General features: G+C 34.1%; 1 protein-coding gene across 1 annotated transcript in view; it reads left to right on the top strand.

Annotated features, from left to right (window-relative positions):
• SEMA3A (semaphorin 3A) overlaps nt 1-24,696 on the top strand; it is a 220,546-nt gene that overhangs the window by 191,191 nt on the left and 4,659 nt on the right. The window contains exons 13-16 of the mRNA XM_033193060.1: nt 2,608-2,649; nt 6,643-6,800; nt 10,440-10,507; nt 24,364-24,506. Coding sequence (XP_033048951.1) covers nt 2,608-2,649; nt 6,643-6,800; nt 10,440-10,507; nt 24,364-24,506 — 411 coding nt within the window. The remainder of the gene's footprint in view (nt 1-2,607; nt 2,650-6,642; nt 6,801-10,439; nt 10,508-24,363; nt 24,507-24,696) is intronic.

The following is a 24,696-nucleotide window of genomic DNA, read 5'->3' as shown; positions in this document are numbered from 1 at the left end:
AAGAAAGACTTAATAGAACGGCTATCTTTATCTTAAATATGAATTAAGTGGAAGAAAGAGAGTATAGTAGAGTAAGTTGAAGAGAGGAGAGAAAGAGGAACATTGGTAAAGAATTCGTTCATTCATTTATTCATTCATGCAAATATGTATTAAGAACTTGTAAATACTAGGCATGATTCCAGGTGCTAGGGATATGGCTGTGAAATAAACAGCCAAAATCTCTGTCCCAAATTGAGGGGGATGGGCAATTGGAAAGACACGTGAGACGCCTCAGCTGCCTCCTCACATCCTTTCACCTCATTTCTGATTCCTATGAGGAATCTTTTCTTTATGCCCCAGCAGGCCAAAAAACAAGCTAGAGTCACAGCTGGGGCTGTGGGAGACTTAACCCCCCGAGAGCATGGAATGAGGAATGGAATGAATAAGTACTTTTCTTGGTACAAACCTCAGTGGACGATTTGGAGAGTCATTGTCAACTATCCTCAGATTTTTTTTCTTAGTATTGACTTCCATAATACACCTTTTAATAGATTTTTTCCATCTTCTCAATCCTCAATTCTTTACTCTTGCCCCAAACCTGCAAACAAGATTTTGTCTCAGATTCTGCTTTGGGATGTGTGAAGAAACTTACAAAACAAAAAAATGAATTATATGTATCTATATAAAATTTATTGATTATTAAGACATATTAATAATATATTATTAGATAATATGTGTGTGTGTGTGTGTATATATATATATATATAAAATCGGTAATAAGCACTAAAAAGAAAAACTAAAGCAAGGAAATGAGATGAAAATGTGTGTGTGTGCATGTGGGTGTGGGTGTATGTGAAAGAGAGAGAGACGAGAGAGGAAGAGAGGGAGGAGAGATTTGAATTAAACACTACATACCAAGCACATTTGTAATTTGTTTTACATGTACTAATTCATTCAGTCTTCTCACCAACCCTATAAGAGGCACCATCTAACTTTCAAATGAGAAAACTGAATTACAAAAAGTTTACACACTTTGCCTAATACTGCATTTCTGGCCAGATTTGAATCACAATTTGAGACCTGGCAGTTTGGCTCCGGAGTCCAACTCTTCACACTTAATTTAGTAGCGTCAGTCACCTACACAGTGAGGTCTTTTAAGATCCTTCGTTCCATCTAAGCCTCTTTCTTATCAGACCTCTCAGAAACCCACAAGCAGTCTCTGTCTTCTCATCATGTTTGTCTTTTTTTTTTTTTTTTTTTTTGAGACGGAGTCTCGCTCTGCCGCCCAGGCTGGAGTGCAGTGGCCGGATCTCAGCTCACTGCAAGCTCCGCCTCCTGGGTGTACGCCATTCTCCTGCCTCAGCCTCCCAAGCAGCTGGGACTACAGGCGCCCGCCACGTCGCCCGGCTAGTTTTTTGTATTTTTTAGTAGAGACGGGGTTTCACCATGTTAGCCAGGATGGTCTCGATCTCCTGACCTCGTGATCCGCCCGTCTCGGCCTCCCAAAGTGCTGGGATTACAATCGTGTTTGTCTTGAATGAAAGATATAGCCTGCAGCACAGTTCTTTGACAGTGAACCTAAAGGATGTAAACTCATGCGTTCAGTTATATAGGCTTTTGGTATCTGCCTACATCAAAGAACACAATTTATTTATGCAAGCCTATACACATTCATGATAAGCTCCAGATAGAATAATTAATGAAGTGCATTGGTGGGTGTTACTTCTCTAGTTATTACTCCTCTATGTTAACCTGTTGATAGACATTAAAGAGATTATATTCTCTGGCAAAGACCTGGGTGTAAGTCCTTGCACACGAAACCGTGTTTTTGATAATAATGAAGTAATCTCATCCCACCTGAGCTCTTGTAGTCCTTGTCAGCTGGAAAGTGACCTACTCTCATCAGCTGTCATTGGTGTTGTTAGGAATGAGGCTGGCACTCTCAGCTAAGGCAGCGTTCTTCAGTTGAACAGAACAATTTTCACAGAATACCAACATCAGAAAGGACCACTCTGAGACCATGATGAATCAAGATAAAAGCAAAACCATTTTGTAATCATGTCTACAGACAAAAACATGAACATTGTCGAAACCACAAAAATGACCATATATACCCTATCCTGCCTATCACGAGTTATTGCTACTTCTTCACCAGTCACAGCTTTAACCTTACTTTGTTCTTCCCTTCCAAATGATGTATGAAGATACTTAACCATAGAATTACCCACTGCTTTTTGACAGCATCCAAGGTAGAACAAAGCTCTGCTTCTTTGAACCCTCCCTCAATCACCTAACACAAGTCCAAAACATGTTTTTTCCAACACCTTCTCACTGTGCTCACTGCGCAGGCTCGTGTTTTCCCTTATATTTTAGCAAGCAATAACCCCAACTTGGTCAACTACAGGTATGTGGACTGTATGACACTGACACAATCTTATTGCCTGCTCCACATATTTGACCCTTATATATTCAGTTTCTTTCGTGTGTCTTATTTCCCAATCACATTGCTTCTTGTGGACACTGAAGTTCTCTCTCTCTGAAAACTAATAGCAGTGCCTTGAGTTAATTAACTAATAGCTGACTGTTCTAATTGACCAAACACCTCACATATTTCTTTTTCTCCTTTAGGAACCGACTACTATTTCAGCAATGGAGCTTTCCACCAAGCAGGTACTATCATTATGTATTACCACTGATATCCAATATTTTGTTAATTCTTGTGTTTCAAATAGATATATCTATTTATTTATCAAATTTCACAGATTTGTTAGCAATTGTACAAAAATACAGAAGAAAACAAATATCATTCTTACAATAAGCTAGTAGATTAGAAACTGAAGATAGTTTTCATTGCCCTCATGTTTTTGATCAATCTCATCTGTGTTCTATAAACATATTTTCCGGATCATTATTTGTTATAAATTTTTACTTACAGCATATTTTGGTCATTTTAATATAATTTACTCAATACCCAATAATAATTTTCATCTTTTCTGATTATATATATATATGTGTGTGTGTGTGTGTGTGTGTGTGTGTATACACTGAAATAGCATTGTGATATTTCAGGAATAAAAAATTATAATTGATTCTTACTTTGCAAATATAAACAAAAATGCATTTTTAGAAGCTAGTAAAATTATTCACTGGCTATATGTGTTTGGAGGACTTTGACTTCAAAGTTAATTTTACTTTTCCAGTAGTATTGTATGCTAGAGAAAACAAAATGTGCATTTAACTTTGTCTAAATATCAAAGGAAAACAAAAAAGGTGACTGCCAAATAAGTTCTAAAACTTTATGAATTCAAAGATTAAGGGCAGCATGTTAATAGTCTTTCTATTCATATTGAATGAATGCTTTGGCAAGACACTTCAGAAAATTCAATTGCTTCTAAATACTGTGTAATATGTGTAAACAAATATAGTTTTAATGTCTAATTATATTTTCTCCATAAATATTACCTAGACTTTCTTTTGTCAGTATATCAATGGTAACTTAAAAAAAAAAAAAAAGGCAGAAAACAAAAACAAATACAAAGCAGAAAAAGCCAGAATGAAGTAGGGTATGCCTCACTTACTGGAATAAAAACTTATGTACAAAATTGTAAAGTGAGAATCATTTGGCAAATCTTATTTCTGAACCATTTACATGTTTTATCTCTGACCATACTTTATCCCTTGAACAAGACATTAAATTACTCTGCCAGAAAATTCAGTGTGCATCCTTTCCCCACACAGACATATCAAAATAGATTGATAATCTCCAAGATATTTAGAGCAACCCAGAGAACAGATATGATTGACCTGATACTGTTATCTAACACTGCATAAGTATGTGTTCACCTGTTCTCGTAATCTAAAAATTGTTAGAGGTTGGCAAATAAATCTGGGGATTTCCAGGATGGAAGCTAGACTGGGATATTCTTTCCTGTAATGATTTTTTAAATTCTTTATTTATTCTCTGCTAAGCCTCGTTGCCAATCTTAATTACACTAAATCTGCATCTATTTTTGTAAACCATTTATTTCTGTTTTACATGTTTAAAGCTACTTAAAAATTACATAGTAATCCAACATTTTACTGACAAAGAAAAACAATCTATCAATTTAAAATACCATGAGAGAAGAAAGTGTCTTTTTCCTTTATTTTCCATTACTGGAAGAAATGATTTGATTTCGTTCAGATGTGACTCAATTTCATTCACACTTATGGGCATTTTTAAAGTGAGATAGTAGTTTCAAGAGAGACAAGTAGTGTTACAAGTAATTTTCTGGATAAATGAACCCATCTCCTCCTGTACCCCACACTTTGTTAAGGAAGATGCTGAGAAAGCCTGTGGTGATGTTAAATTGGGCAGAAAAAGCACATCAGGTTACTTACTAGTGACTGGTTTCTGCTCAATGGTGCCTAAAGGCTTACCCTATATTTCATGTGGATAGCATAATTATTTTTGCACTTCATTAATAATACTGCAGAATTATGGTAAAATGAACGTGATATTGAGTTATAGTTACTTGTGGCATTTTATCGCACCTCAGGTTTTTGTTACAATAATTTCAGCTGCCATATTTTGGTTTTCTATTCTTTGCACAAACTATTTATCTGTTTTTCCCTAAAGGAATGTGACATAATTAGATATTGTTATTTAGGTAATAACACTTTTCCTACTTAAATGTCATATTCTTAAAAAAATCTATAAATATATATTTTGTTCCTGCTTCTTAGAAGTTATTGGCCAAACATAGAGATCCTTTGATTGTAGGACTAACTTGATGAGTAGCTTTCCTAAACAGTTGCAAACACAATGTACGGATTGACATGTCCATATATTGGAAGTGCTTACCTTCAATAGTGTGTAAGTTCATTTTTAAAAAAGGAGGCTGTGAAAGAAAAAGAAAGAAAGAAAGAAAGAAAGAAAGAAAGAAAGAAAGAAAGAAAGAGAAAGAAAAGGAGAAGGAAAGCTTAACAATACTTAATCTATTTTTCCCAAAGAATTTAACCATCATTTCTTAATTTGTCCTGGTTTATAGCAAAATTAAATACTATAATAAAAGTTGAATATAGCAAAAAATTGAGCACTTAGTAATATACACTGTAATTTCATTTTTCCATGTAGTGAAATGGAATAATAATATTAATGAAGGTAAATGTTTCCACAATGGTTTAGATTTTATTATATTACATTTCCCCTTATTTACTTTGCTTGTAATAAGGTATAAGTTAGTTGGTGAGATTTAAGCGGATAACTATTTTCTATGTAAACACTCCCTATAACCTTAATATTTTCTTAGATTATCATAGGTACTTCAGTTCAGTCTGCATTCAGTTTATCTGGTTACTTATACATGCAGTTTATAAATGAATGTCTTTGGAAATGCAATTTTATTTATGTTCATTGTTAACTATTAGAAAATATCTAGTATTAAAAAAGCATATCATTGTTCAGAGACCAACTTTTCTAAAACTTATTTTTTATTTAGAGAAACTAAACTTATTTAGAGAAACTAAAATATACTTTTGATGTCTTTTCAATGTATACCATTACATGTTTCAGTATTTATTTAAGTTTTATTTAAGGCTTACTACAATGATTGAATCCTCTAGTGCAAGAAAAGAGAGCTATGGTACCAATAATAGTAAATGTGGAAAAATTGCAAAAGAATTTTATTTCATTTTGTGCTTACATAAATGTGCAGCTAATATGCTACATTGGCTCATCTTCCTTAAAGGCATTTTAAAACTTGTACTGAAATCCTGAATTAGTAGAAAAACAATTTTTTAAATCTTCCATATTCTAGTTCTTTCAATACCACCAATTTCATTGAGAATAAATGTATTGTAGAATGTTTATCTGAATGCATACTTTAAAGACCTGTTAAACAGGCTCATTTTAATAAGGAAGTTAATTCTTAGAAAAATTATATGAATAGCTCAAGATCACACAGGGCGTTAATGGGCAGCGAGACCTAGAATCCAGGTAGCTTCATGCTCGACCTTATGCTTCTTCCAAAACACCTCAGCTTTTGGTTTGGCAGACTGCACCAGAGTGCACTTAGTTCCTCTTTTGAAAGATTTTTTTGAAGGGTAGTTATTTAGTAGTCTTTTTAAAAGTAATCTTCCTGGAGGTAGTGCAAGGGCAAGACAGTTCTTGGTGTTGAGTCCAAAGTTTTTTCAAATGTAAGCACCAAAATTTTGCCCCTTCCCATATCATAGGAAAGGGCACACTCCATCACAGGCAATACAATAGGGTACTGAGAAGTCAGCAGCAATGATTCCTGCCTCTGGCCAAAATGGAACACATGGTAATAAAGACATTTTGGTGTATGAGTATTATAAACAGTAAAGGTAAAAAAGTAAACTTGCAAAGACAAAACTGTAGCTTTGAACATTACATTGGTTGGTATATTACTGTCTTCATCTTCCCTTTGTTTTACACTTAATAAAAGACATCTGTTTCAGTCAAATATTTAGAACTTGCTCTTGCTCCATTTTAAACTGCCATCTTGTCTAGAAGGCCTTTAAATAAATTACCAATAAAGGGATCATTTTTTTAAACCCTTGATTTATCTCTGAGAAGTTATATATAAATAAACTCTTTTTTAAGAGAAAAAGAGATTTAAAAAACAAGATAATTTTTGTCACAACAGTAAATTCTTTCCACAGCAACAACTATATATTGGTTCACCAGCTGGGCTTGCCCAGCTCGCTTTACACCGGTGTGATATTTACGGGAAAGCCTGTGCTGAGTGTTGCCTCGCCCGAGACCCTTACTGTGCTTGGGATGGTTCTTCATGCTCTCGCTATTTTCCCACTGCAAAGAGGTAGGAACAATATTCAAAATAAATGAAATGTTTGCTAGTTATCCTATCTGATTCCAAGTTTGAAATAGCTTTCTTCAAATAAGTGCATCAACTTTTTCTAATGAATAAAAAGATGGGGGGGCTGAGGGAGGGGCTGTTTTCCAAACGTGTTCTTCTATTTCTATCCAGCAACATTCTGTCTCATTTTTAAACTTTAATAAGGCAATTTATGTCTCTGTATGAACAGAAAATGATCAGAGAAAGGAATTTATTTTCCTTTATAATCTTAGGTAATACACAGGTGCCTAATTATAAAAAGTCCAGAATAATTTATTTCTACTTTAAAAAATATTACATTTTAAAATGTGATATATGTAATTTTGATTAACATCCCCAAATACATCTATTTGTTTCAAGAAAATTTAAGTATTATTTTATTATAGTATCACCTTGCATTTGCAGTGTTTGAACTTGAAACATAAAACCATGTAATAAAATATCTGTGCATATGCAATATATACGTATATATGTATGCATATATGTATATATGTATACACACACATATACATATATATATATATTTTTTTTTTTTGAGATGGAATCTTGCTCTGTTACCAGGCTGGAGCACAGTGGCATGATTTCGGCTCACTACAACTTCTGCCTCCCAGGTTCAAGCAATTCTCCTGTCTCATCCTCCCAAGTAGCTGGGACTATAGGCATGCACCACCACGCCCAGCTAATTTTTGTATTTTTAGTAGAGACAAGGTTTCACCATGTTGGCCAGGATGGTCTCGATCTCCTGAGCTCGTGATCCACTCGCCTTCGCCTTTGGGAGGGATTACAGGAATTACAGTCGTGTGCCACCGTGCCCAGCATATATATACATATATATCTCTTAAATATTCTTTTGATATTACTTAGAAGTATTTTCTGGACATGATTGAATAAAAGTTGCTAAGATGACTCTTCCTTCATTTGACAAAATAGCCCTTTCAACAGCGTATCCTTTACTACTCAGTAAAAGAAGGATGTCTTTCTCTATCATTATTTAGCAGGGTTTAGGAAATGAGAATGGTGGATGAAATTAACATACAGTATCTCCTTAATATGAGCCCAAAGATTAACAGCATGTATATCAACCTATTGAAACATAAAATGAAAACCAGCTTTATGAAACCTCTGCATTTAGAAGCAATATAATTTGATTTCTTTATTGTTTATTATAGCTATTTTTTTCAAAGAAGTCATGAATGTAGGTTTTCATAGCTAATGAGGTATGTCCTATAATATTTGCATCAGCTTGAATATTTGGTAAAATATTTGACCAAAGAAATGGCCCTAATGCCTACTTAAATCTTCTGATTACACACTTTAGATAACATTGACTGAGTGTAGAAAAATCTACAATTTAGTCTGTTACATAATCAGTCCAATGGATTAAAACATAGTATCCTGTTAATAATATTAAATCTTTATGCAGTATTATATCATATAATACAATTATTAAACCTTCAACATTCAGAATTGAGGTAACATGTTTGTATTACCTTTATATAACCATTCATTTTGTTGAAATTTCAAATTTAAAATAAAACTTATTGTGGAGACAATGTCTGCTGATTAAAGAAACTGTAGGTAATTTAAGAAGTAGTGATATGCAGTATTTACAGCAGTAAAGTTAAATTTTTTAAGATTAAAAATTAATGCTTCTCAAAAACGTTTAACTCTAGGTGGCTTTTATTTTACTTAAAAATGTGGAATTCAGCCTGACGCCATGGCTCACACCTGTAATCCCAGCACTTTGGGAGGACGAGGCAGGCGGGACACAATATCACGAGTTTGAGACCAACCTGGCCAGCATGGTGAAACCCTGTCTCTACTAAAAATACAAAAATTAGCCATGTGTGGTGGCGGGTGCCTGTAATCCCAGCTATTTGGGAGGCTGAGACAGAATAATTGCTTGAACTTGGAGGCAGAGGTTATAGTGAGCTGAGATTGCATCACTGCACACTCCAGCCTGGGCGACAGAGCAAGACTGTCTTGAAAAAAAAAAAAAAAGTGGAATTTGTGTTTGAACTAAAATGAGTATTATTTCTTCTTCATGAGAAAGTTTATAATATTATCTAATTTAGTAATAATCTATTTGAATTTTAAGCTTTTCTTAATAAGGAAAGAGAGAAAAAGAAAATCATAAACACATCTATAATAAGTTAAAACCTACACGTTATTACATATTTGAAAAGTATTTATTGTATACCTACAATTCAAGATTGAAGGAATTTTCATTAGCACATTTTTGTAATGCCTTACAGATTTTACTTAATCCAATTTCATGAGTGACACTGTCTTTAAAAAGGATGTTTAGAAGCCTCATGATTTATATATTCTTTGTGATGGCATTTTTCAAAAGCATAAATGGCAGTGAAAAATGCCTTCCCAAATGCTTTGTGGTTTGTGTTTCACAAGTTCTCTTGTTGGCTCAATTTTGAAATGTGCAACATCTGCTTGATTGTTTCACTAATTCTACAAATAGAAATCTATAAATACTTTAGACTTCTAAATTTATGAATACAGTAACAAATTCCATATTTGCAATTCTCAATGGACTTTGTGAGAGCTCTTTTTAGGGATGGTAACTAATTTTGCAGCAAGACAATACCCATTAAAATAGCAGCAGCAAACAGTTGGGCAAGTGTCCCCCAATCTTTTCCAGTCTATTACACATAGCCAGTCTCCATTTTTAGCCTCTTCCTGGAACTTCACATCTTTTTTGCACCACAATGACTAGAGCCTACCTCCTCCTTCCCAGGCAACCATTAGCAAAATGTAGGGAAAGGAACCCCCCGACGTGCTGCAGCTCACATGTGATCTGAGGGTAGAATGTAGAAGAAATTGTTTTTTATAAGCAAACTTTGCTTTTCTCTTAAATGTAAGTTCATTTATTCTCTCTTTCATTCCTCTGGCAAGAGGAGGCCTTGCCTTTAAGTTCAACATTTATTGTTGCTTTTATTCATTTCACAGGTAAATTGGTTTGCAATCATAGCTGTATGATCATAAAAGAAATGGTTTTGAAAAAGAACAGGTCGATATAATAACCAAGAAAAGAAATTTTAAAACTAGCTTAAAAATATAATTTCTAGTCTTAATATTATAAAATTCAGCAAAAGTCTATTTAAGGAATTATATATAAGCATTCAGAGAAAGAGAACATTCATGCAAATTATAATTTTCAAGCTTATTTCTTCATTAATAATCATAAAAAGTTTAATAGCTTTTATTGAAAAAAATGGATTATTATTTCAAATGTGCTTTTTCCACAGAAGTTAAGCCTTGAGTTTCTAGACATTAGATTGTTACTGATTGACATCTGGTCATGAAAAAGCCATGAATTCTCTGTTATCACTATTTTAAAGACTTTTAATATGTTGTTAGTACATTTGGATCTTGTTTCCCATTTTGATTATCTTGGAGACTGCTCTTACAGGTATAATGAACTGTTTAAAAAAAAAATCTTTTAGTTGGATGTAGATTCATCTGTTTCTGTAAGTTCCTAGAGTCTATGATATCTATATTTTTTTAAATTTTTCTTCATTCTTATGACAAATTCCTAAAATGGAAAAATAAGGATACAATAAGACCTTTTAAATGCAATTGTTTCAGACGCACAAGACGACAAGATATAAGAAATGGAGACCCACTGACTCACTGTTCCGACTTACAACACCATGGTAAGTCACATTTTTCATCTTTCAACCTGCTAAGACCAGGCTAAAATCCTAAGTAATAATGCATATTCATGCACATGCAGGCAATGTATGCATCTCTCCCAGAATACTTAAAGAAATGCAGCCGAAGAGAAATAAAATCTTACAGAAAGTAAATCCTAAAGAACACAAAACACTGAATTATGTTTTATTATCATGAATTTTGTTCTATTATGATGATAAATTAAAATTTTAGATGCTTACAAGGTTTAAAGCTCAATTTTCTTATATTAACAAGAAGGCATGTGTAAGTACTTCATTTTGCATATAGTAGCAACCTGAGATGAGTAGGCAATGGAAATGTTCATTAAAATATACCAGAGAAAAAACTATAGTCTTAAAATATGCTTTACAAATGATTCTTTTCTATGCTTATGATATAAATCTAATATATCATTATTGGGCATTCTAGTCAAGCAGAAGATAATGTGGGTATCTTTACACTGAATTACTAGTTGAGTATTCCCTTACACTGGGCATCTTATACTAAATTCATTTTTTGCTTCCTAAAAGATGTCAAAGCGTATTTAATGTCAAAGCTGCTTAGTAAATGCAGAAACATCAACCAACCTTCACTTAAAATGGAGTAAAATTGTAATGATGCCCCACTTTCCATAATTCAAACATTATGCCATATTATTATGGAAAAATAATGAGATTATGCTTCCCTCTGCTGGGGGAACTTATCAATGACAATACTGCTAATGAACATAGTTAAAAATGGCTGAAATGTACAATGTAAACATTGTCACTTAACGTAAATATTCTATTAATTTTTTTGATGCCATTTATTCTAAAAGTAGTTAATATTGATCAGTTAACTTTTCTTTGATTTACTAATTCTATGTGTGGAACATTCATGTTTATGAATTTTAAGAAAACATTACCATACATAGCACCCCAGCATACATTCCAAAACTTACTTCCTAAAATTCAGATCCCCCTGTGGCATAAGCTGGATAGGTTGGTATTTGATTTTTGAATGCTCACAGGATTGTTTGGGGAATCCTAATACCAGGAGACAGGTAACCACAAATGAAGCCAGTGTTACGGAACCACTTTGCTTGCAAATTTTCTCACCAGGGACTTTCCTATCTGTGATTACCTTCACTATACATAAGAAAGATATCACAAAACTGGAGTAAATGTTATGACTGTCCCTGCGTTAGTATGGTGCATTTATTGAACACTTTCCTTAAATTTTTTCAAATGGCATATTTCAATCAGATCATAAAATATTTGTTAGTCTTTCATTAATCTATTTCATGGGAAAATATTGAATTATGATCAGCACCATTCCAGCAACGTAGTATTTTGAAATATTAATTCATTACACTAAATAATCTATTTGTCTATATGTGGAGAGTTAATGATAACTACTGGAAGTAAAAGAATCAAGAGAATGTAACTGAATCAATCAGACATTAATCTCCATGTCAAAATGAAACATTATTTTGCTCGTTGTATATTTCTAGGTTTATATCGATACAACATTATGAGTATTGTAGATAACAAATATTTGTTGAATGAATGATCTAAAAATTTCAAGTTATAATCTAGATACTTGTATTGTTACTTTTGTTTTTCAGTAGAGATTTGAGCTAATTTCACTTATTGATTTTGTAAAAAATACCTTATGTCATACATTAACATGTAAGGTTAATATAATGTTATTATTAACACCATTATATTCAAAAACAAAATCTCTCTTAGGAAGCATCATTATGAACTTATCAATTAGCTAATGAATATTGATTATATGCCATCATGTGTAGGACATTATGCTGTTTTGAAAATTGTTAGAGATTATATGCATATATAATCTCAATGGCACATTTGTTTAGTGATCCCTTTATAGATTCAGTTCATATTTCAAAATTATATTAATGCTAGAGTTATGAGTGTAAATATATATAGGGAAAAATGGACCAAAGGAATTTTTATGAAAAATAAGACTGTGGATACATGAATATTTTTGACTGTTGAATGACTGGGGTTTGAAGAGTGTTTCAGATATTAAAGACAGGTTTTGATAAAATTAGAGTGGTTAAAGACTATTAAAATTTGGCATATAGAATGGCTTAGCTACAAGAAGTAAGAAGTAAAGTGAGTGTAAATAAATTTCTCTCCTGATTCTTATGTCAGAATGCATACTGGAGAGAGAAAAGAAAGTGCTACTGTTTAATGTTACAGGTTCTTTTGGGGGAGGGTTGTGGTAAACAACTCTAGATGTTTGTGATATTTGGGAGGAAAGGGTAAACTAGCCCAACAAGCCCTGCAGCCATAAAACATTCCTTTTTTGAATGCCTCTTTTTCCCTTGTCTGCTTGTTTTGATAACTTACCACACATAAACCATATACACCATAGATTACACTAAATTTCAAATATTTGGAAACTAAGGCAGGCATTCCCATTTGGCCAGGCCGAGCCTTACCATTAGGAATCAGTGATTATTTTGTAATCGTTGACATCAGTATTTGAAAGTAAAATGAGCAAAAATCTGGAACCCAGTCTTATTAAATCATGTATGTTGCTTTGCTAATATCAATTATCTCATTGAATAAAATATATGTGCTCATGTGGAAACATGTAAAAATATGAGATATTTTCAGAGAAAGCTGGTAAACAACATGAAGCCAAATTATGCACTTCAGGATGATCAGTTCCAGCTGTAATGGTAAACACATTCTGTAACATTCTATAGTTTACACATCCAGAGGTTTTAATAGAGAGACTCTGTTAAATAACTCAGAATTAAGGTGGAAGAAATTTCACTTTAGATGAAACATTTAACACTCACTTGGCACTCTGCTCTCTTATATGTAAAGTGGCCCAAGTGGTGAACTAGGCCAGGTGAAACAGAAAAATCCAGCTACACCTCCTCCTGATCCCAGGATACTCTCCTCTGTTGCTGGTGGCTGGTCACCTAGGGTAGATTTTAGTATCAAATCTTAATATATGTGTGCTGGCAACTCTTGTCTTCCCACTCACACTTCAAACAGGATGCTAAAGAGAAATCTCAGGTTGTTTCCAATCTGTTCCCTTCCCTAAAATAATTGCTGTGTACAAAATTGGAGCTCATCTGACTTTATACTCAAGAAAATGACTGATCAAGGCAATTTACCTATAAACTACTTCCCATTTTCTTTCTCACTAAGAATGGGCTATATTATGATTACATGTCCAGAAAGGAAAAATAAAATTACACCATCAGTACTATTTTTTTTAACTGTACCATCATGTTAGATTTCTGAATCTTTGAAATACTTTATGTCCTATCTTCTAGTCTAATGGTATGACTGAATTTCACTTTCTAATATTTTTGCATGCATGCATTACCTTTCTGACACCTCAAAGTAGTATGTCCACAGAATTCAGTCTCTTAATTATCTCCTAAACTGTCTATCTCAATTATATCTTGGTTGGCATCAGAATCATTCTAAAATTTCATAAAATGTCTTTGGCAGTGCCATCTTTATGATCTGCAGAACTGTGAAGTTAGTATTTTGGAGCAGTGCTATTATAGTCTGTGCCTTAGCCTCTTCCAGTGATTAATCTGAGCATTTAGCCCCAAGAGGAGCCTCAAAATTTGATAGATGAGCATGATGTCAGCCTTAAAAATAATCCCTACCTTTAATAAATTATCAAATTTCATCAAATCTCAGATGATATAATATAAAATATACCGTTCTTTTATGTACTTTTAAGAAAAAAAGAACTGCTGAAGATGGTCAGTCTGCCAGATGATCCCAGCATCAAACTGGGACACCAAATGGCTCAAGACTAGTCTAAAGGAGAAATAAACTCTTATTCAGATGATAATAGCAAGGAAAATTGTCTGTTTCAATCATAATCATGTCTGGTTGGAAAGAGATTAAAAAATACTCCTTGAACTACAAGGTGGTATTTATGAAGACGTACTTTCTGAATTCACACAAACAGAAAGGACCCATATTTCAGACAGAGACTTTAATTTAAAGAGGTATCTTGTCAGTAGGATCCCACATGTCTGGCAGAAGTAAGAAAGAATTTCTCCTAGAAGAAAGCAACTTCACCTCAGATCAAGAACAATTGTAAGACACATTCTGATATCAGAGATATTAAAGTATAAAGAAGTGTGCATCTTAGAATCAAATACTTGCAGTATTACCTTCTATGAGTTTTGTAAACCCTGTTTGAATATTTTCACTGGAAATAATCAGTCATCACGATACTTGTCTTCTGCTTAGGAAAAAAAATCTAATTATTCATATTATATGTGTGCAAGGCAAATGCACAGATAACATGAATAAGAAGAGGTTTGAAATAGCTTACGTATCATTATTTTCCACTGAAGTCTTTAAGTATATCATCAGAGAGCACCTGTTCATACACCTACAATTCAACTGTTACAAACTGAGATTTTTTTTTAAAGTTTGCTGCATTTTTTTATTCCAAAAGTTATAAGGATCACATATTATTAAAATACAAGATGGTATTTTCATTATTGTTTATGGAAGGTTTCTGCTTCAGTAAATGGGTGTTTTCCATCTCCCATCATATCTCTTGGGGAAATGTAAATGAAACATTAAAGTCCATGTTTCCTGATTTTTTAAAGTAAACGTTCCTATGGTAATTTTGCTCTGGCATAGAGATTATTTGTGCTTTCTTTTGTAATGCATTTGCTGTAAAATCATGAAAATAAAACATACCAGATGTTCAATATAAACTGAATAAATATTACAGTAGATATCTTCATATTGGTATTGCTTTTTAAGTAAATGAGTTTCAGCCTGCCCTATACTAAGGAAGCATATTACCCATGACATCACAAGATATTAAGTACAGTGTTCTATGTAACTATTCAAGTGGCTTCAAAGTTATGAAATTTTATTCTCATATTTCAAATTAATAAGCTCTGAAAGTAAGATACTGGTGACTCTACCCCCCAAAAATATTTATGAATAATAAAATTAAAGTATGTTGACCCTATGACTGTTTAACTGTTTGTATATATATTCATACCTATATCTATGCATATGTATATTTCTGTGTGTGTATATATATACACATCCATACCCATATATACACATATATATAGACACACACATATATGTGTACACACACATATACACACAGATTAGCCAATTTTAGGTTCAAAACCTCAGGAATCTATGGATTCAGGAAAGATTAGAAACTACTTAAACTATAAAATTCTAAATACTATATCCTGGTTAATAATTACTTCCCAGCACCAAAGTAATCTTAATTTAGGGCATGAAACAAAGTAGTTTAAAACTAAAATTTTAGCCAGTTGAAAAATTACAAGTTTAAATTTTCTTTAAGATTTCATTGTCTTTTTGTACTTGGCAAAGTATATCCACTAACTTCATATTTATTGGTCCTATTTCTAGTAAATGGGTTAAGCACAGATGCATGTTCTTAACTACATTTGTTGGTACATGCACACACACATGCCTGCAAACTCACATTGAATATTTACACAGAATCTAATTGGTGAAAATATCATACTAGATATTGGAAAAACATTGTACTAGACATTACCTCGAAAAATAAACAAAATCACTGTTATATACTCCAGTATATACTGTAGACTTTGTTTTATTCGCACTACAATATATGATATTATCAAATAGTTTGTTAGCATTTTTTTTTCTTTTTTGTTTTTTGACGGAGTTTTACTCTTGTTGCCCAAGCTGGAGTGCAATAACACAATCTCTGCAAAATTCAACCTTTGCCTCAGGAGTTCAGGCAATTCTCCTGCCTCAGCCTCTCAAGTAGCTGGGATTACAGGCATGCACTACCATGCCCGGCTAATTTTGTATTTTTTTTTTTTTAGTAGAGATGGAGTTTCACTGGGTTGGTCAGGCTGGTCTCGAACTCCTGACCTCAAGTCATCCATCCTCCTCAGCCTCCCAAAGTGCTGGGGTTACAGGCATGAACCACCATGCCTGGCCTGTTAGCTATCTTAACACTCAGGTTCAAAATATACAGGAATGTTAAGAATGAATGAATTTTTTTGTTTTCATTTTACAAATTTTTAAATATTTTATGTCTTCTCAAGAGATATTGACCCATCTTTGAAGTGTTTTCCATCCACTTGAAGTTAATTGGTCTTTTCTATTGATAGAGCATCTATTGTATTTCTGCAGAAAATCATATAGAATCCAATGAGGAAAATCTAAGTAATGCTGCTTATTCTTTAAGTTAGGCATTGTTACAGTATTCTGTGTCACCAGGAGTTTATGGGCAACATTTCCTTTCCTCCTGTTCTTGACCTTTGACACTGAGTATTAGTGAAAGAAATATTAAAATTATAATGAAAACAACTGGAATTTTATTTCGCTTTATGTGATACAGAAACTAACTGTATTTGTTAAATAACCTAAATAAATATGTAAAATAATTGGCATTCATTTACCCATGTCCTAAATTGTTTTAGTTTTACATTTATTATTTACAAATTAAACTTATAATAAAGTGGAAGAACATCAAAATTGATAACAAATCAAAATTGAATGAATATGATTCACAACCTCATCCATCTCTGTCTTCTCTATAGAACATCAAATTTCCTCAGATAGGTTGCATTATTAACATTTCAATCTTGCGAGACATTTATGGGGTTAAAATGGAGAGTGAATAAATAGAAAGCTGAAATGTGATGCCTTCTGTTTCTGCTATATTGGAAGAAAATCAAATGCTAAATAAGGCCTTTAGCAACATGATATTTCTGGTCAAATGATGGATATTATGACTTTTTTGTTGTTACAAAAGGAAGCAATTTATTTAACTATTTTCTTTCCTCCCATTCTTTCTGGTTTATTAGCTTCATTTCATTTCCATAAATTATCCCACTAAAGGAGGAAATGATTAATTGAAGATTGCTTCCTTAAAAACATTATTTCTTGTCATTAACAGCTGCAACATATTGAAACATTGTGTTATCCAAACACACTGTGGTGCTTTTAAAATAATTTTAATGTTTTGTTGCTCTCAATTATTTTGTTCTAACCATTCAGATGGTTGAACCCATGGGGAATCACTATGCCAATTTAACAAGGATATCCTTCTTTTCTACTGGCAATTTTCATGACAAAAGTTTGTATTCAAAACAGTTGCTTTCTAAGTGTGAAATTTATTTAAAAATGACTTAAAGTGAGATTGCTTTCTTTCTGGAAGCCCGCAAAATTATCTATTACATGACATCCTTTAGTGTTACAGGTATCCTTGGAGATGTGAGAAGATATTCATGTGACTTCTCAGTTCTCTTTCTCTTCTTCTAATTCCCTATTTGGAATTTTTGATTTTGGAGTAGACATGATTAGTCATCATCGTCTCCCACCCTCTCTCAAGTCAATTTTTATAACATTATCAAACTTAACAAATTTAGAATATTTGAAATGCTTACATCCTCCAGCAGTTCAATAAAGTATTCCATCATAATCAGAGTTATAAACCCTATTACTTTTTGCTTGATTAAACTTTTATTCATTACTTTTATATAATTGTGATAACTCTGTGTCTTGAGAATGTCAAAGTTACATGAGATTTCAGGTTTTAAATTCAACATGTTACCTGGATTTGCCATTTAGCAAACATCAGCTAAGCGTTTACGATTACCATTCTGCCAGGACTATGAATACACAGTGTGGTGGACGAGGGGAATAAACCAGATTAAAAATAATTGTAACAAATGTAACTACACAAACTCTAAGGAGATAACTAAAGAGAGTTTTTTTTGGCAATATAGAAGAGGAAATATTTTCTTTGATGGTTGTAGGGGAGTAGGATTCACACTGAAGAGTGTAATTTGTCTTCATTTGGATTCTCAATAAAGGATTTTAAGATTTAATTAGCATTGAAACTATCACAACAGCAATAATAATGATGTCACCCGACATGTTTATGACTATTGCTGTGCCCAGATACTGTGCTAATATTTTTGTACAAGAATATTTTAAGAATAACAAAAATAGAAAGGGTTATAAAAGCCTGGTGCAGTGGCTTATGCCTGTAATCCCAGCACTTTCAGAGGCTGAGTCAGGCAGATCACCTGAGGTCAGGAGTTTGAGACCAGTCTGGCCAACACGGTAAAACCCTATTTCTACTAAAAATATAAAAATAAGCCAGGCGTGGTGGCAGGCAGCTGTAATCCCAGCTACTCTGGAGGCTGAGGCAGGAGAATTACTTGAACCTGGGAGGCGGAGGTTGCAGTGAACAGAGATCACACCACTGCACTCCAGCCAGGGTGAGAGAGTGAGACTCTTTCTCAAAAAAAAGAAAAAAGAAAGAAAGAAAGGGTTATAAAAATATTTCACTGTCTAAAATTGCTAAATGACCTATCTAATATATACAAGATGAGTTGCAATTGTTTGGTAAACATAAAGATAAGATAAAAATAACAACATCACACACATAGAGCAAGTAGACTGAGAGAGAACAAAGACAGACATGTGGCAAGAATATTTACCAAGAAGTTACAAGGGTAAGACATATGTTTGTCTAACTGCTTTTTGTCAGTCAATGTAGATGGAAGTATGATCACAAAGTTCATCTAAAAATAAAAGAATCTGTTGTTCAAGAGAATCTCAATAATTTCTAGAAAGTAAAACCTGAAAGAAAAATTTCACAAAGGTAAACACAGAGTAAACACGGCAATGCCATCAATATCATATCAAAAATATTGTGACATAAATACAATGAGTAATGGAGAATTGAGAAAGGTCTTACTTAGCATAGGGTGGGAACACCCTGCCAAAACCAATTTAATAAAATCAATTGTCTTTTGTACTTAACATGGTGTGTTCCTTGTAAACTGCTCTCACATCAACTGGTTTAATCCAGAAGGAGATTTTATATCACTCTTATCCTGAATATATAAGATTTGATATCCTTCAGAAAATATGTAATCACCAATATTTCCTCAGTTGAGTTTTTGTTTATATTGGGTAACCATGAATTAAATATTATACTCTCTGAAAAGTACCTAGAGTAGAGCTATACTGTGTATGGCTGCTTGCTTTAATAAAGAATCAAATTGATAGCATGCGGTAGGGAGACTATAGCAAATAATAAAGTAGTATATATTTCAAAATAGCTAGAGGATTTTACATGTCACCACAAAGAAATGATCAATGTTTAAAGTGATGGATATGGTAATTACCCTGATATGATCATTATACAATGTATACATGTATGGAAAATTACACTGTACCCTATAAATATGTACATATATTATATGTCAATTATAAACAAAACAAAAAGTTAAAATTCACAGTTTTTTTTTTTTTTTTTTTTTTAAGACAGAGTCTTGCTCTGTCACCCAGGCTACACTGCAATGGGGCTCTCTCGGCTCACTGCAACCTCCACTTCCTGGGTTCAAGCGCTTCTCCTGCCTCAGACTCCCGAGTAGCTGGGATTGTGGGCACCGGCCATTATGCCCAGCTAATTTTTTGTATTTTTGTAGAAATGGGGTTTCATCATGTTGACCAGGCTGTTCTTGAACCCTAGACCTCAAGTGATCTGTCCACCTCAGCCTTCCAAAGTGCTGGGATTACAGGCATGAGCCACCATGCCCGGCAAAATTGATAATACGTTTGACATCCCAAGAAAAAGTGAAGAACTTAATAAGGTTATAAGAAGAACTGAAATATTATTTGTTTGTACTTTTTTCTGGAGCTGGGGAGAGGAGGAGGTTGGAGGGAGATAGAACACGTTGTTAATGGATTTCTAATGTTTCCTATATTGTACAAAATTTATGCAAGTGGTTGCGGTAGAACAGTCAGGAAATGGAAAGGATATTTATTGAATGCCTTCTAATTATTATTTTTAAATATTGATTAGGTATCTGTTTATAGGATGTCAGGTTAGGGGAAATTAACAGAAAATTTTTTACTTCTGAAGACCCAAATATATGGGTGTTTGGCTGAGGTCATTTTGAATAAAAGTTCTGTTCCTAAGTCAGAGGTTGCTGATGGTAGAAACATCCTATGGCAGAAGACTTAATAGAAATAACTGGCCGGGCACGGTGGCTCAAGCCTGTAATCCCAGCACTTTGGGAGGCCGAGACGGGCGGATCACGAGGTCAGGAGATCAAGACCATCCTGGCTAACCCGGTGAAACTCCGTCTCTACTAAAAATACAAAAAACTAGCCGAGCGAGGTGGCGGGCGCCTGTAGTCCCAGCTACTCCGGAGGCTGAGGCAGGAGAATGGCGTGAACCCGGGAGGCGGAGCTTGCAGTGAGCTGAGATCCAGCCACTGCACTCCAGCCCAGGTGACAGAGCAAGACTCCGTCTCAAAAAAAAAAAAAAAGAAAGAAAGAACTGTATCCAATAAAAATTTACTTTTGGCCGGGTGCAGTGGCTCATGCCTGTAATCCCAGCACTTTGGGAGGCCGAGGAGGGCGAATCACCTGAGGTCGGGAGTTTGAGACCAGCCTGACCAACATGGAGAAACCCTGTCTCTACCAAAAATACAAAATTAGCCGTGTGTGGTGGCACATGCCTGTAATCCCAGATACTAGGGAGGCTGAGGCAAGAGAATCGCTTGAACCTGGGAGGCAGAGGTTGTGGTGAGCCGAGATCATGCCATTGCACTCCAGCCTGGGCAGCAAGAGTGAAACTCCATCTCAAAAAAAAAAAAAAAAAAAAAAATATTTTTAACAATTATTGCTGATCGCAACAGAACCTAACAAAACATAAAATAGGAGAATCTTAAACCAAAGAAATACAATAGTATCACTGTATCTTGACCGTGATCGATAGTTAACATGACAGAGCTTTTAGCCTCACTGGTTACCAACTGGATGATTCTATTTCTTTTTGTTAGACAAAAAGGGGAAAGAAAGGGTCAACTTGGGAAATAATGAGACTTTGAGGTACTGGTAAGAGTAGTTATCAAAGCAAACTTACTAAGGGCACCAAGCTCATAAACCAAATTAACCAATTGTGGTTCTTGCCTTATTTAGGTGAGAAAGTACCTGAATATCAGAATGTTTCTTTTTTCTTTTTTCTTTCTTTTTTTTTTTTTTGAGACGGAGTCTCGCTCTGTCGCCCAGGCTGGAGTGCAGTGGTGCGATCTCGGCTCACTGCAAGCTCCACCGCCCGGGTTCACGCCATTCTCCTGCCTCAGCCTCCCCAGTAGCTGGGGCTACAGGCACCCGCCACCACGCCCGGCTAATTTTTTTGTATTTTTAGTAGAGACGGGGTTTCACCATGTTCACCAGGATGGTCTCGATCTCCTGACCTCGTGATTCGCCCGCCTCAGCCTCCCAAAGTGCTGGGATTACAGGCGTCAGCCACCACGCCCGGCCTCAGAATGTTTCTTGAAGAGTGTGAAATATTACTATATTAAACTAAAAACAATTTGTTATCATCATTGCTGAATCAAACACCATCTTATAGTCTATATATTCTAGATTCCACTATGAAGAAGTAGCAGATCAAATGAAATACTTTTTTAGTATAAGAAAATATTTTCTATTGAAAGAATTATTTTTATATGTTTTCTGGTACATTTGAAAAAGCTTGCCACCACTAGAGGATGTCTTGAAGAGGAAATGAAAACTGAGCAGTTACTTAGAACTACAAGAAAGATGACCAGAAAATTATCTCTGTGGACTAACTAGAATGATTAAATTAGTTAGAAAGAAGACAACTCAGTGATTTTTTTTAAAAAAATGTACCCATTGGTGTTACACTGGTATTGAAACACTTATTTTCTATTATACTAGTTACATGTCTTCTCTTATCTTAGTCAATTAATGTATTGAAGGATTTATATGAAGTTCTATGTTTGAGAGTAATAACTTACTTATACCATAGTTTTCTTTAGTAGCTTTAGCAGATTATGCAAGAGACAAGTCAGTTATAATTGTAAATTTCTAGCTGGGAAAATAGACCTAGGAGACATGGCTGTTGAGAAAGGAGATGCCGGCAGATCACTGGGTTGTTTGTTTCTAAATCCAGTGGATTTTTCTATGTTTTGCTGTCATTTATATGATAATTCATTCATTCACAGAGATTGAGTGAAAGGTCTCCTCCTAAAAGTATTTCTTAATAAAAAAGAAGTTTAAACCACAGAACAGGTAGAAAAAAAAATGTATTCAATGTAAATAGCATTAACTTCTGTGACAATGCATTCTAACTATTCATGGCAGCTCCTGAATTACAGATTTTCCAGCCCCTGTTGGCCATAGCAATTAAATTCGCCTGTATCCCAGGACGCAGATGTCTTACAAACGAGTATAGCAACATGCTCCATATGCATTCAATTCAAGACACACTAATAATTTCAAACGGAAAAAAACACAGCCTATACAATGTAGATGTTGACATATGAAGATATGCATCTCCAATATTTTTTAAAATGTGACTTGGAATCAGTTAAATATTGTTCCTTTACATTGCAATCATTTCTGATTTATTTTCCTATTTCCAGGGTATCGATCTTTTCAGTAAGACGGGACAGATAGTTCCCAATATGGGAAGAGTTTTGTTTCACTCCTAGGGCATTTGAGAAATAGATGCTGAGGTTAACACTCCTGGAGATAGCAATTGAAGCTAGAAGGTGGAATGAAGTAGGTAGGGTATGATGAGAGTAGGAGATGATAGACACAGGCCTTGTACAGAGATTGTATGGGAGTAGCATTTTTGAAGGCTTTAAACCTAGTGAGAGCAAATCATATCAGCTATGACAGTCAAAAGTATTCAGTTGATTATGACAAGAGTAAAACTGTCAAAGTGATGACAAAAAACGGGGGAAACATTTTTTAAATTAAAAACCTAGCTGAGTTTGAAGTAGAGAGCAAAAATTTTTCATCTGTCTACACTGTCAGCTTTCTGTGCATGTAAAACATATTTATTATTTTCTAAATTAATTTAATGAGTTTCAGATTGTACAGGATGTCATAATGGAAACAGGATTATGCAAGATAATAAGCAGTTTTGTTCTCTAAATGAGTTTTACCTAGACTCCCTGTGTTGTACTTTTGATCTGAACTGTGTTTCATTTACCACATTGGAGGAGGTTACATAAAGGGTAAAATAATAGAAACTTAATCAGGAAACAGGTTTTCTTTTTGCTGCACTTTATTATGTACTTTTGCCTTACTCCATAGCCTAATTCCTGAAAATAATAAAAGATGTGTCATTTTAAAATAAGAACAATTGAAACCACATTGCATTGTAATTATGCATCTGTTTTTCAAAGCCATCCCTAAATTTTCACACCAATTGATCTTCAGAACAAACTTGTAGATTATTTAGGAATTATTGGTGGGTAGTATAAACTTCCTGCACTCTACCTTCTGTAAAATGCTAGATAAATATTAGTTGGCAAATTTAATTTTACAGATAAAAAATAAACAGAGGCAAAATAATTTCTCTGAAATACATCCTTGTTTCCAAAAACTTAATCCAATAACTTTTTGTTACTGAATAATATAATACAAACTGGCCCCAATAGTCCAAGCATGGAGTTTTGCAGTGAAAATAATTTCCTGTAGAGTATTTATCATGACATATAAAGACGCATAGTTATGCTACACACATGACTGATTTTGTAAATGTAATGCCATTTTCTGGTAGACAAATCTCCGTCTATGTTTTATGTAACCCATACCAAAATGATCAGTCGATTTAGGTAGGCATTTGGGCTCTGAAACCTTACATCATTGACATTTCTGTCATCCTCAATCAATATGAAACAACTTGAAACTTGGCAATAACTTGTCTCCTGAATTTCCAAATAAAAACTTTGGAAAGTTGAGATTACTTCTCTAATATTTTCTCATTTCATTTTCTCATCACTGATCAGATAATCACCATGGCCACAGCCCTGAAGAGCGAATCATCTATGGTGTAGAGAATAGTAGCACATTTTTGGAATGCAGTCCAAAGTCACAGCGAGCACTGGTCTACTGGCAATTCCAGAGGCGAAATGAAGAGCGAAAAGAAGAGGTATAGGAATGAAACTGACTGGATCATTTATGTCTAAGATATACTGTTAAGTAACCCTTGTATTTTTCACTTGAGGAAAGAAAAAGCACTGAGAATGCTTATCCTCTTCTGAACCAATCAATCGCTCATGCATTAAACAAGTATTTGGTGCAGACTGATGATGTGACAGACTTTGTACTATGAATTAGAC

Source organism: Trachypithecus francoisi, unplaced genomic scaffold (genome assembly GCF_009764315.1).
Source record: "Trachypithecus francoisi isolate TF-2019V2 unplaced genomic scaffold, Tfra_2.0 Lachesis_group4, whole genome shotgun sequence".
NCBI classification, from domain to species: domain Eukaryota; kingdom Metazoa; phylum Chordata; class Mammalia; order Primates; family Cercopithecidae; genus Trachypithecus; species Trachypithecus francoisi.
The sequence above is the reverse complement of the archived record's forward strand: the minus strand, read 5'-3'. Positions and strand labels throughout refer to the sequence as shown.